Raw genomic sequence first — 12,790 nt, 5'->3', positions numbered from 1 at the left:
GTGTCAAATTTTGCGATGGAAAATCTGTTTGCAGGAGAAAAGACTAAATATAATAAATATTACAAGCCTTAGGTTTATTAGGCAAGAAATATGCAGCTAATATAACAGAACGTTGAAATGACATTGCTGGTTGTTATATGCACAGTGGTGACTTTTACCACGACAGTGACGTGGGCAGCGCTCCTGACGTCAAACATTATCACGTCATCATCGGTTAAGATGAAAACCGAGGAGTTTCAAGTTTATCCAAATGAGAAGTGTGACTTACGAGTGACGTTGACCAATGACGTTCCGTTACGTCATCTTCTTCTCACACTTGACTTTCATGTGACGTCACGAGGTGCGTTGAAGCCCTTGTTGCGCTCCTACGGTTTCTCAAATCCCGAACAATCGATCGACATCGTCACTATGACGTCATCGGAGGGACCTGTAGAATTCAAATTGATTTACAAAGAAAATTCGACGTCGCAGGAATCAACATTGCACATCGAGGCAATAGCTGATGCTGACGCAAATGTTGGTGACGTCATGCGTGTCGACATCACAGCAAAGTAGGCAAATCGTGTTGTCAGTTTTGTTTCCGTTTTTGATGACTTACTATATTTAGGTTAACTGGAGTAAACGATAATGAGACAGTAGCGACGTCAAATTTACGTGGGAAATGCGTTGGACCATCCATAGTGATGACGCCATCGACATATTTACCGAGCTTTGAAGTGCAAGGTGGTGATGTCATTAAGGCTTACGAAGTGCAATTAGAGATGAGCGACGTTGCGACGGAAAATGCGAGGGAAATCGAGGTAAAATTTTGGAATTGCAAAGACAAGTTTCCCAAACACTCCACAGGGTGCGCAACATTTATTCGTCGGTGCCAATTTCGGACATTAGGCGAGGGCCATATGATTTTTTGATGGACACAGTAAATTTGAAATTCTTCCAAAGCATCAATGCATTTACATTGCAAAATATACAGTTTCGCCGCAACAGTGACTTTCACAACAAAATAATTGTTTACTAGTCAAAGAGAATTATTATGTCACATTCGGTGAAGTACTTGCCAACTGCTTTATGGTCCATCGGTTGGAAAACGCTGATTTAGGTAATACTTGTTACGTATAGAATCGCACATTATAGGAGGTTTACCAACACACCCCTGCTCTAGAATAACCATAGCAAAACGGAATAAGTCTTTCCAATCGGCTTTAGCTATAGTTGACAATGTTTTTTGTCTAACCAGATTAATATGGTTGCCGACAATGGAGTACTTTTTGGTGGAAATCTTGTAGTGATGTCATCAACCGGAGAAAAAATAGGTTTGGAATATGTTAAACAATTTTCGTGACTTTAAATTGTGTTGTATTGTATTGTTTGTTTTGCAGATTTTTCTCCAACTTTTGAGTTTGGAAAATGGATTAGTTTCGGCGAGCTCAAAATTGGAACATCCTTTATCACTCAATTTGACTGTGATGTCACTCATGACGTGCTCTTAAACAGCAACGTCACTATTAAATCTTCTGCAAGATACAAGTCCGCCAACGGTTAGTCAAAAAATAGTTTCTATATTGTAAAAGTAATACACCGAAGGTATTACGTTACAGATTACGTATTTAATAATGACGTCACGACGGTGATTCCGACAAAGCTCGTCACGCTTCAACGTTGCGAGACGAATGCAAACTGGATGATGTCAGTTGGTGCAAACTATGACGTTGCAGTGTGTGTCATAATGCCACCTGGGTCGCTTTATTACGACATAATTGCCCAGTTAATCGGCGATAGTGAAGTCAATTTAGATTTGTTGGAAGGAAAAGTTACGTCGGAGCAAAAACTGAGATTTGAAGATCCTAGTAGAGCAAAATTCGTGGCAAAAGGTATTTTTTTAAAATTGATTTAATTTTCTTGCTTAATCATCTAAAGCAGGGGTGTCCAACAAAAATACCGCCGTGCCAATTTTGGTTTTAAAATATACTCGCGTGCCAATAATCTTGTCTTAAACGGTTTGGGCTTAATCTCCAGAAACTTTTTGTTCTGTTTATGGGACAAAAATACAAATAGTTTGCAACGGGGCTTATGTTTTAATTTTATTAGTGGGTTGTGTAACTGTATCACTGCACGACAATTTTTGCGTAAGTGAGAATATTATAGACCATGAACAATTAATAAAAAAAATTTACTTTCCCGACCTAAATCCTAATGTTTACCATCGGAATGTTTGCAAAAGCTCGTGTGCCATTTTTAAATGCTCTGCGTGCCACATGTTTGACGCCCCTGATCTAAAGTATATGTGGGATTTTATTTGGTGCCTGCAAATTTTGAATCTCATTAGTTCCAACTTTAGAAACCACTTTTTCTCGACGAAAACGCAGCATCGAACCCACGTGGTCGGTTGGCATGGTGACAAATCATGGCAAGCAGCCAAGTGAAGTTATAATTGAAGCCCGATTTCAACCCCGAAGCGACAAAAACCGGAATGCGCGTCTAACAGTAGAGATGACTTCACTGGGTAGGATTTTGGAACGCAACGTCATTGTTACGACACAAGAGTTGACAGTACGCAAAACAGTGGAAGTAACACAAACCAGGGTGAGAATATGCTTATTTAACAAATATAGTTGTTGTAACCAATTCAAACAAAAACAAATTGCATTGTCCAATTTCCGTCTTTATAACTTTAACCGTTAAGATTACATTAACAACGTTTTTTCTAAGCCTTAAAAAAACTAAAAATACAAGCATGCTAATAGATAAGCTATTGCTACAAGTTTATAGAGCTCTTTTGGCAAATATAATTTTTAAATTACATCTACTCAGTGGCAAGGATTTAGACTTTATAGAAGCTTCAACAAGGCCAAGGTCTGCCAAATTTGTAGCTTAATACAATGTAATTAAACGATTGCTAAACACACTAGCCCAGTTATACACACATAGCTAGTGTTTTTTTTTTTCAGCAAAGCAATTTTCCTTGCAGTAAACCGAAGTAGTGCCCTTTTAACTATAAGTCACCATTAGACCTTTACTGAACGGTTTATTGACATTTAAACATATATTGTTTTTTAAAGACTGGAGAACTTGGAAGCTCAGACCAATTTCGTGTTTCGCTAGTGGGCACACTTATTAACCAAACTCTTGTCAACGTGACCCTTACAGAAAATACAATTGGTTTAAGCACCACGTTTTTGGATCCAAATCCATCTCAACTTAGTGTAAACGGTGCAAGCCAATCGTACACCATACCAAGCATTTCAGGTGAGTAACAACGTACTAGTCAAGTAAACCCAATGCTAAACACAGTACGCAAGGCGGATGCAATAATAAAAAAGATCAGTTACATTTATAAAAGCTAGCAGGTCAAAGTTTGAACAGCTAAATGCTATAAGGCCTAATTTTCAATTTATTTTGGAAGTTAGGACCGACATTTTTACATCAAAAGTGCTTGGGAAAACACGGTTTAGTTCAGGATCACCATTACGTACATAAAAAAACGCTAATTCTAAGAAGTCTAAACCCTTTAAACCTGTTATTTACAGTCCTACAAAACGTCACAATGAGCTATGACGCAACTTTGAGTAATCTCGGAGCAGACGTTGCGACTCTTCACAACATAACAACCACATTGGTGTATTTTGTCAACGCCGCCAATGTAAGTGAATGCTCTGCTATTTTACAAAACAAAAAACTGCTTTCGATCATTTGCACCTTGGCATTGCAGATACGAAGAGAAACTTCTGTATCAGTTTGCATTGAAAAAGTTGAAGAGACAATTCAACAATCAAGTGTCGGGTACTTACTACTTTGACTGACATATGTTGTCTGTGTTTGCACACCTTTGAACGTGCAGTATTCTCAAACGACTAAACAAATTTAAGTTTAGCTTAAACTTAAAAATGGACTCACACTTCGAACATGAACAAATATCATAAGAATAACCCGTACCTTGACAGAATATCCATCCTGATCATTATAATCTGTTTTATCATTGGTGCTCTCGTTGCCTTTCTTCTTGTCCTTCTCTCGCTGCTTGCACCATGGTCTTCACCTTTAATTGAACCAGCGCAACAGGTTGGTAATCGAATTGTTGCATAATGTTTTTTCCTATTCTGTAAACTGTAAAGTGTAACAATGGTTCTAGAATCTAGAAGGTTTGCGTAAAAGGCAAATTTTACATGAATATTAGTGTCAAAAACTCTACTTGTTCTATTACCTAAGTTTTGTTTTAGGCCTTATTACCTAAGTTTTGTATTGGGTACGTGTAGAGACGAATTTCGCTTCTGAAGAGCGGTTCGAATTAAATTTGTGCTGTTTTAAAACAATTTAAAATGTAACCTTCGTTCTCACAATATCACTGCTTATTTTTAGTCAAAATCTACAGCTGTGTCAAATCGCAGAAGACAGGCTGCTTACAGTTCACACGTATCCAGTATGGAAGATGTGTTTTCCAAAGATAGCAGGAACGAGGTACAAACTCAATCGTTGTGTGAAAATTTAGTGTGAAATTACCAATTATTTCAAATGTTGCTTTTGATTTGGTAGATGCTAAACGACGTTGAAAATTTGGAGTTAGAAAGTCTTATAGATTTGCAACATGCATTCGCTGAAGAAAGTTACTATTTGGAAAACTACGTCACTTCAGTTGTTGTAGCTCAGGTAACGTCATAGCAACCCTTTGCTTATAAGCAGGGTTGCCATCGACATGGACCCCAAAATAAGGACAACCGAAAATTAAAATTTGCATACAAAACGAACTAACGTTTTCAAACCAATCTTTGCATTTATATGAGCCATGGCATATCACATGTCATGTTTTTTTGTCCGAAACAATATGTTCCAGCAATGACAATAATTTTTTCTAAGACATGGCCCTTCAAAATAAGGACAAATCTTAGAAATAAGGACGGTATGGCAACCCTGCTTTTAAGTCATTAAAAATAATTAAGGCAAAGAATTGCTAGGCATTTTGTAAATTGGCTACGTTATATTTTATCACTTTAATCAAGTTTAAATTTGGTATTGTAGGAATACGGAGACAGGGTGACACCAAATCAGGTTCTGAAAAAAGTCAAACTTCAAGAAAAGAAAACACAAAGCGAAAAACCAAGTGAAAGCGTTAAGGTAAAATGAACTCTTTGTTAGACATCGTGACCAAATCACTTGATTCGTCATAGCATCATTAATCTTAAGGTGATTAATCTATTAATAAAAACTTTGCTGGCATCAGCACACAGTGTTCCGCCAGTTTTTAGCCACAAGTTTGACCAGTTGGGTACTAAATAGCTTAATTACGACTTAGGATCAACCTGGGCACATGACCATACAGGTTATTCGCAAAACAGTTCCACAGGGCCTTGTGTTTGTCGCAAAAAGAGTTAGCGGTATCCTTTGTCTATTACTGTGTTTTTGCCACAGTCATGCAAAAAATATGAGCCCTTACGGTTAAACTTATTTGGTGGAAGTTTTAAAACAAGCTTACGTTACCGCCATTTTAGATTCTTGCACTCAAAAACGAACAAGTTGAGGAAACTTCTACGAAAAGTTTGGAAACAAAACATAAAGAAGAAATAAACAACGTTACTCAACGAACTGCTGAGTTCAATGAAAAGGTACAATCTCATAATTTTCAAAAACGTCTAGTACAGTGGTTCTCAACCTTTCGTGGACCGTGGCCCCCTAAAAGTAGCTTTTGGGCTTTGTGCCCCCCTTTAAGTAACCCTGGAGGTCCTGTGGCCCCCTTAAAGATGTAAATGGCAATCTCGTGTTGAAATTTAGAACTAACTTCGGCTTTAACCAGGTCGAATGGAGTAAACAAGAATCCCTAATCAGGAAAAACCTCAATATAGACAAATAGTATGTGAAATAGTCGAGTAAATTAGAGAATACAGTTAAAAATAAAATGGCTTTAAGTGGGTGTTTCTGGTGAATCTACACCCGTGGCCACTCAGAACACAGCTCGTGCCGTGGGCCCTGGTTGGGAACCACTGGTCTAGTAGACACTCAGTTACCAGTTTTATTTTAGTTTCAGGAGGAGATGATGTCACTGGTACAGAAACGTCACGCTGTTGACGTCATAAATACTACATTCATCCGTTCTCTGCGTGAAAAAAAATCATCTTGTCTTGATGAAAACAAATTTATAGATTTAAAATCGCTTATTGATGCCGAGGAACGCCCAGAGGCCAACAGTGACGTCATACTCAAGGTCGCGCATGCGCAGAACTGTTTGTTGCGCGGGTTGTTGGCAATGTTTGCGACACGGGTGCGAACTGTTGAGCAACGGACACGGCCACGTGACCGATCTGTGTTAAAATGGATGAGAGGAAGAGACGAGGCAAAGGCAAACTGGAACGAGATGTTAAAACAGATGATGGCGTCACTAAACGATGCTGAAATGTGAGAAACAAACACATGTAACACAAAATATCCTAAACATTTAAACACATTGCTTTGTTTATCTTTTAAAATCCTTGTATTCTTGTTATTACTTAGGGACGGACTTATCACACAAATCTCGCATCGACAACTCTTCGACAAAACTATCCAAAGCGGTAGAGCGGCACAAGCGAGATTAGAGAAAGGACTGAGGGTGACGGGTCAAGAACGAGACCCAAAAAGTCCACCAAAACCCTCAAATGACGATATAGATAACATTGATGATGTCGACACGTGGGTGAAAGAGAAATTAAAAGAATTTGATCTTTATCTTGACGAATGCGATAAACAGGTAAAGTTTTGCAATTAATGCGTCTTACCTGTAACGAAGTCATCAACCAATGTTAACTAATAGAACACAGTTAGTGAAGAAGCCCTTTCGGAAAGACAAAAGCAGTTGTTGTCAGATGTTACGATGCAGTTACGTAACGATTTGGATGACGTCAAGCAAGCTTTACGGAATTCTGTGATTGAAAACGGTATTTTTTGTTCAGATAACATTTTACTGATAACCTAATTGTTTCAATGTTTTGCGTCATTAGAAACTGACGCAACAAGGCTTGATGACATCATTACGAGTTATGACGAAGCTTTGGAGGATTTTCAAGAGAGAACACGAGTTTCTTTTAAAAACTTCGCGCAACTGTCGGTCTCGCGAATGCGTTGCGTCATTGATGACGTCACCACAGCGGTGTTAACTCGAACGCTTTTGTCACAACCCTTTGTGACGAAACAGCAAAGCGGCAAAAAGATTGAAGACGAAAACAAAACTACACGAGGGCTGCTTAGTATGTAAGTATTGTTTAAAGTTGGCCCAAAAAGTTCCCCTTAACAAACGAAATTGAATTAGGAAACCAAAAAAAGAGTTATTACTAGTTTGGGCTCTGTTTGAAAAACTGTGTTGACGATATTTGTTCAATCAAATGAAACCAAACTTTTTACTTTAACTGAAATTTTCACCTAAAAAATCAGTAATTAACTTTGACGAGTTTCGCTAAAAGAAAACTCCGGGTAGAGGTTATAGAACCGCCATTCTATGCAAGAACAATTGTAATGTCCTCTTAAAAACTACATATCTCGTCTTTGAAATTAAATTTTTGCAGGGTTATTAAACAAAGAATTGCAAATCGTTTAAACGAATATCAACAACACGTTGCACAAGCTCAATCCGAAACAGAGGAAGTAGCACTTGCGTATGAAGAGGCCGGGATTCGCTCTGAATTGCAGAAAAAAATCATAATATGTCGTGAGCACCAAGATATCGCTGTAATGTCATCAGCATTGCGTCAACAAAACATAGCGTCATTGGCAAGTGTGGAAATCGCGGTTGGCAACGTATTACATCACGGAGCAACAAGGATCTCTGACGTCAGTAAAACTGTTGTTTCTAAAAATATCAAATATTAATCTCTAAGATATCAATGCTTGCAGAACGCGGAACTAGAAAAAGACCGCTGCGCTATCGAAAACCTCATGATGACTTTGCTTAAATGCATGACGTCATCAAGGCGTATGACGACAGACGAGTGCAAAATAGTGCTGCAAGAATACAAAACGAAGGTGACTGTAAAGTTAGTGTAGTTTTGTTGTGCTGTATTTCGGTTAGACAGAATCAATTACCACCAAGTGCAGTGATTTCCGAAATGCTGGCAATCATTTTCTCGGTTATTATTTTAATGTGTTTCTCTTAGGTTGAGTGTTCGCGATCTCTTAACACAGTTGTGTTGCGCACAGTTTAACCCCAAGAAATGTGTATTGAAAGTCATCTTTTTTATACTTTTGCCATTTTGGTTAATTCATTGTTATGTTACTTCTATGAAAGGCCGAAGAAATCAAAGAAAAGTTTGTACTGGACAAAAAAAGAAAAGAAGAAATGCTAAAGAGAAAAACTGCACGTTCTCTGCAGCTCCGGAACAATAAACTCTCGGTAAAAGCATACATTACATCTTAGCCATTCACTTCAACTACCAAACCACTAAAACGTTCCAAAATCTACAAAACCAGTGAATGCGTCAAAATTCAAACGGAAATTATTAGTTTTTTTAACAGCAATATCTGATCAACTATCGTGTAAAACGGACTAAACAAAAAGTGTTTTGGAACTGCTTACAGGATTTTTATTTTTTAAAACAAACACCAAAACCACAAACCTTAAATAATATTGATCCAGTAGTGACCAATATTTCTTTACTATCCTTCTCATTTATTACCGTACTTGACAAATACCATTCAAAAATTAATAAACACATCCACTGCACAATTCTTTACAATTTCAAATCCTTCCAACTTTTTCAGCAAGACTCACCTCAAAAAACTGCAAGTGTGCAAACAGGCTTTGACGTAAGCGATGACGTCATCAATGCGTCAGCCGCCAGGATAGAGGAGGAACGCTTAACGCTTCAGGAATTGTTCGCAGCTCGAAACGAAGTCGCTGTTGCTCAGCAGAGGGCGCTACTGGAGCAGGTAAACTAAACGCTAAAAATATGTTACTTGGCTGAATAGCCTGACGCGGCATAAAAACCTTGATCGGGATTCGACCCCGGGAGTGTCCTGGGTTCGAACCCCGTGAAAAAAAACTTGGTTATCCAGAATCATACAGAATTGTGTTAAGAGATTAAAATACTTTAAAACAAAGAAAAACTTTGACCGTGAACCAGAGGTGAGATTCAAATTTTTTGTCAGCCGGTTCTATCACGAAAGACATATTTTTCACGTGAGCTACTAGGATCTCAAAAATGATCTCATAAAATTTCATGAGACGGTTCTATAGAACATGATTTCAATCATTCCAACAGAAAAAAAACAGTGCAATTAATCTTCAGTAAAAAATTTGAAGTCAAAATAAAAACTTTTAAGGAGCTTGTACAGTAAATACCAGTATAAACGTATAAGAATTGTTATTGTTGTAATCAAAATGTCAGAGAAATTGTTACACTAATCTATGAGATCTGCACAATTTTTCTCGAATTATAGTCAACATTAAAACACTTTTATATTTTTTACATCATTAAAAAATGTTCGTTTCAGGAACTGATTCTAGTGAGCGGATTAGTTAAAGTGTCCAACATACCTCGAGCTCAAATGACAAAAGCCCTTGAACTGCTCTTTCCCGACAAAACAGCCGATTACATCACTAAACTCATCGTCATGTTTGGAGCAACCACTAAGAAATCTGGAAAACAAAAAGTGCAAGATTCATCAGAGTAAATATTGCACCTCTTTTTTTACTCATTTTTGTTTTAATAGTTAAAACCGTTTTAATTAGTTTACTATTAACAAAGTCGTTCTGAACGATCGTAACTGCTCACAAGGTCTGTGATTTTTGTCTTTTCAAATCTTCAACGATACTTTGCGTTTAAGACTGTATATGGAAGTCAGGTTGGGGAGAATTTTGTCCGAAAAATTATCATTTGCTGCTATTTGTTTGCAGACACTTTCTCCCTCTGATAAGGGAACTAGTTACTAAGAAACAAAAGCAAACCAGCACAGAGGTGCCTCAAGAGGAACAAACCGACCCCTACAGGTACTGACAAATTTTCCAACACGAATCTGTACACAAATTACTCTTTCAGCTCAATTCACAAAAACAACCTTCTTCACATGAAAATATTTTACATAGAGCTTTAAAATATCAAGAAGGGCAAAACCGCCGACTTACGCCACTATCTAGCGCGCCAATGTATCCAGGCGTGCGACCAGAACCTCTGGGAAGAACCGCTTCACCGGAAGCGGAAGAAGATAGGTAGGTCAACTTCTGTTATGTTACCTTTAAAAATGGAAATGTTCTCTGATGCAGAGTTGTACGTTGGGCCGGGCTTTTTGGGCCGTGTTCAGGTTATGGTTTTTCAACAAACGGTCCATGACCTGCTGACATTCCGTGTCAGTATTTTTTTTAAATATAAATTACATGCAGCTAGTTGATAGATAAGCTAATGTCCTACAGCTCTAAAACATCTTGCATAGGCCATTATCTATTATTCTCCATTGTGTATGTTTTCTTTATTATAGGCTTGTCAATCAAACTTTCGAGCCCAAATGGGCTTCTCACGTATTACAAACTAAGCGTTGTTTATTAACTTAATAGGTTCAATACTGACTGAAGAAGTAACGTCAAGTTAACATTTTAAGCTAAAGTCGTGGAATTAGAGCCCTAGGAGTATAGCGCGTCTGTGGTAGAACTACCGTTAGTTTGTCTCCGTGAAAAAATCTGGATAAGACCTCCGTTAACTTTTACTTTCGTTTATTTGCAGATACAACCCGAAGTCCTATAATACAAGAGATGCTAAACCTCCGAAGAAGAGGGGAAAAAGAAAGGGAGCTTTGGGTGCATTGAAAGCAAGACAGCGCCGTTAGCGGTGCAACTGATTAACGACTAACTTCGAAAAAATAGACAATGCATTTTATTTCAACAATAAATTCAAAATTGTTTGGTTAAAAAAATACGACAAACAAAGTACAGTAGGCCTAGAAAGGTTTGGCTTACCAGAGAGCATAAAACAGGTGCTAGTATTACTAAAATGTGTCTTTCAGTCTAGGCTATTTTGCATAACAGCTTCAAAAGGCAACTGCTTTTATTTAAGACACAGAATAATCAATTAGCAAAACGTTTATCATAAAGTGACTCTTAGGTTCGGCCTGGACCGTATTTTTTGAGGCGGTTACAGCGCATCACTATATAGCCTAGACTAGTTTTGGGCTAGCTAAGCAGGCCACGAAACCAGAAATTCGTAAGCAGACGGTGCAGTGGTAATAAAGGGGTAATTTATTATCAGTATCCTGCTGTTTTTAAGGTGGCTACAAAAGGTATAAGTACAATAAGTGTAATGCTCACTTCTCGAGTCGCACAGTATACGAAAAAAACACAAACTTTTACAAAACAGAACTTCGTTTTTAAACTAAGCCAATGTCAATAAATGTAGGAGATTACTGGGTAATTAACACCTCTGGTTAATACTGCGAAATATAGTATTCTGTACATCCTTGCACAATTGCTTTATCAAAATTAGGAATGCTTCTACATTAAAAAGATACATGTGGAAAAAATGGAAATTACAGTTGTGCACTATATAAACCAGGGGTCTCCAACACGCGGCCCGCGGGCCAGATGTGGCCCGCGAGGCAATTTTCCGTGGCCCGCCGCATCATTAGTAAATTAAAAAAATATTAATATCCTGTCAAATATGACCAACTGTTTTTGATTTACTCATCCGTCGAGTGTTTAACAAAAGAAAAGTAATGAAACTTTAACTCACACCCATATAACACTATACGTTAAAAAATTTAACGTTTGTGATGCATAATTGTGATGAAACAATGCGAACTTAGTCTGATCATCAAAGCGTAAACTTCAGAATCCGTTAAGTTCTTTGTGTTTACTGTATAGCAGGGGTCGGCAGACCCTGGCACTTTTTTATGGCACGCCAACCGATTTGCGTGTTAATATTGAAGTAACAATTAAACCTGTTTCAATGCTCGTTTTCAGTTTTTTCATTCCATTGCGTTAAAATTCAAGCTTACATGCACAAAACACTCTTCTTCCTCTTTATAATTGATATCAGCTGGCACGAACCATTATTATTTAGAAAAACGTTGGCACGCGAGGTCATTAACACATGGAAATAAGAAGTAAATTGGCACGCGTCGCCAAAAAGGTTGCCGACCACTGCTGTATAGGTTTAGCTTATGGATAATGAACATTTACGTTTATGAAGGCGAACCAACATTTTATTGATACTTGAGTGGGCCGCATAAATTGTTTCAAAAGCCTAGGATAGTGGTTTCCAAACCATTTCATTTTCTTAGGAAACAAATTTGACTCGCGGTCCAAGATAAATTCAATGCTAAAGCCAATCAAACACCTTAGAAAACGAAGTTTTAAGCTGCTTAAAGTAATTTTCAGATTTACCACTACAGCTTTTAGGATTCATTTCACCTAAATATGATTTGCTTGGTAACACATATCAATGATCTAAGAGCGGTTTGTGACATCACAGACAAAACCAAGATATGAATTATGCGCAAACAATTGCTTTCATTGTTACTTGTGGTGAAATAAACAAGCCTTAAACACGCAAGTAAGATTGTAAAGACAACCTCTTGGAGGTCGACGAAAATAGCGCCGCCAACCAGTAAAGAACCAGCAGAGACTTTGGTTTGGAAAGATCTGGCCAAGAATGATAGAGTGGTGTAGCGTGCAGTAGCAAGATCTTTAAAAGCGTTTTGACATCTAAGGGCGCATATGGCCCGCGGCTTCAAAGCAGTTCGAAAATTGGCCCAGGACAAACTTTGAGTTGGAGACCCCTGATATAAACCAATAGACACCATGGTATTTATTGTAACAAAACAATTGATGTAGCCTACCTTTGTA

At 37.9% G+C, this 12,790-nt stretch overlaps 2 protein-coding genes across 2 annotated transcripts; both read left to right on the top strand.

Moving 5' to 3' along the window:
- The first annotated feature begins 1,322 nt into the window (after nucleotides 1–1,322).
- Nucleotides 1,323–5,145, top strand: LOC145229651 (uncharacterized). Its single transcript, XM_080094986.1, has 11 exons — nucleotides 1,323–1,338; nucleotides 1,380–1,538; nucleotides 1,599–1,871; nucleotides 2,339–2,583; nucleotides 3,060–3,246; nucleotides 3,528–3,640; nucleotides 3,710–3,780; nucleotides 3,942–4,059; nucleotides 4,357–4,455; nucleotides 4,531–4,644; nucleotides 5,014–5,145. Exons 1-11 carry the CDS (start codon nucleotides 1,323–1,325, stop codon nucleotides 5,116–5,118), a joined length of 1,500 nt encoding a protein of 499 aa, XP_079951112.1. The 3' UTR covers nucleotides 5,119–5,145.
- Nucleotides 5,146–5,491: 346 nt separating this feature from the next.
- LOC145229650 (uncharacterized) lies at nucleotides 5,492–10,818 on the top strand. The gene is made up of 13 exons (XM_080094985.1): nucleotides 5,492–5,597; nucleotides 6,011–6,384; nucleotides 6,481–6,715; nucleotides 6,779–6,902; nucleotides 6,966–7,215; nucleotides 7,527–7,791; nucleotides 7,855–7,983; nucleotides 8,246–8,350; nucleotides 8,719–8,886; nucleotides 9,451–9,626; nucleotides 9,854–9,946; nucleotides 10,043–10,165; nucleotides 10,674–10,818. Exons 2-13 carry the CDS (start codon nucleotides 6,023–6,025, stop codon nucleotides 10,774–10,776), a joined length of 2,133 nt encoding a protein of 710 aa, XP_079951111.1. The 5' UTR covers nucleotides 5,492–5,597; nucleotides 6,011–6,022; the 3' UTR covers nucleotides 10,777–10,818.
- Nucleotides 10,819–12,790: the final 1,972 nt, after the last annotated feature.

Source organism: Phallusia mammillata, chromosome 5 (genome assembly GCF_965637545.1).
Source record: "Phallusia mammillata chromosome 5, kaPhaMamm4.hap1.1, whole genome shotgun sequence".
In the NCBI taxonomy this organism is placed as follows: Eukaryota; Metazoa; Chordata; class Ascidiacea; order Phlebobranchia; family Ascidiidae; genus Phallusia; species Phallusia mammillata.
The sequence above is the reverse complement of the archived record's forward strand: the minus strand, read 5'-3'. Positions and strand labels throughout refer to the sequence as shown.

Coding starts and splice junctions, on each gene's coding strand:
- LOC145229651 (XM_080094986.1), top strand. Junction 1,872..2,338: donor AGCAAAATTCGTGGCAAAAG/GTATTTTTTTAA, acceptor TTCCAACTTTAG/AAACCACTTTTTCTCGACGA. Junction 4,060..4,356: donor TAATTGAACCAGCGCAACAG/GTTGGTAATCGA, acceptor GCTTATTTTTAG/TCAAAATCTACAGCTGTGTC.
- LOC145229650 (XM_080094985.1), top strand. CDS start 6,023: ATGATGTCACTGGTACAGAAACGTCACGCTGTTGACGTCATAAATACT. Junction 6,903..6,965: donor GAATTCTGTGATTGAAAACG/GTATTTTTTGTT, acceptor TTGCGTCATTAG/AAACTGACGCAACAAGGCTT. Junction 7,216..7,526: donor ACACGAGGGCTGCTTAGTAT/GTAAGTATTGTT, acceptor AAATTTTTGCAG/GGTTATTAAACAAAGAATTG.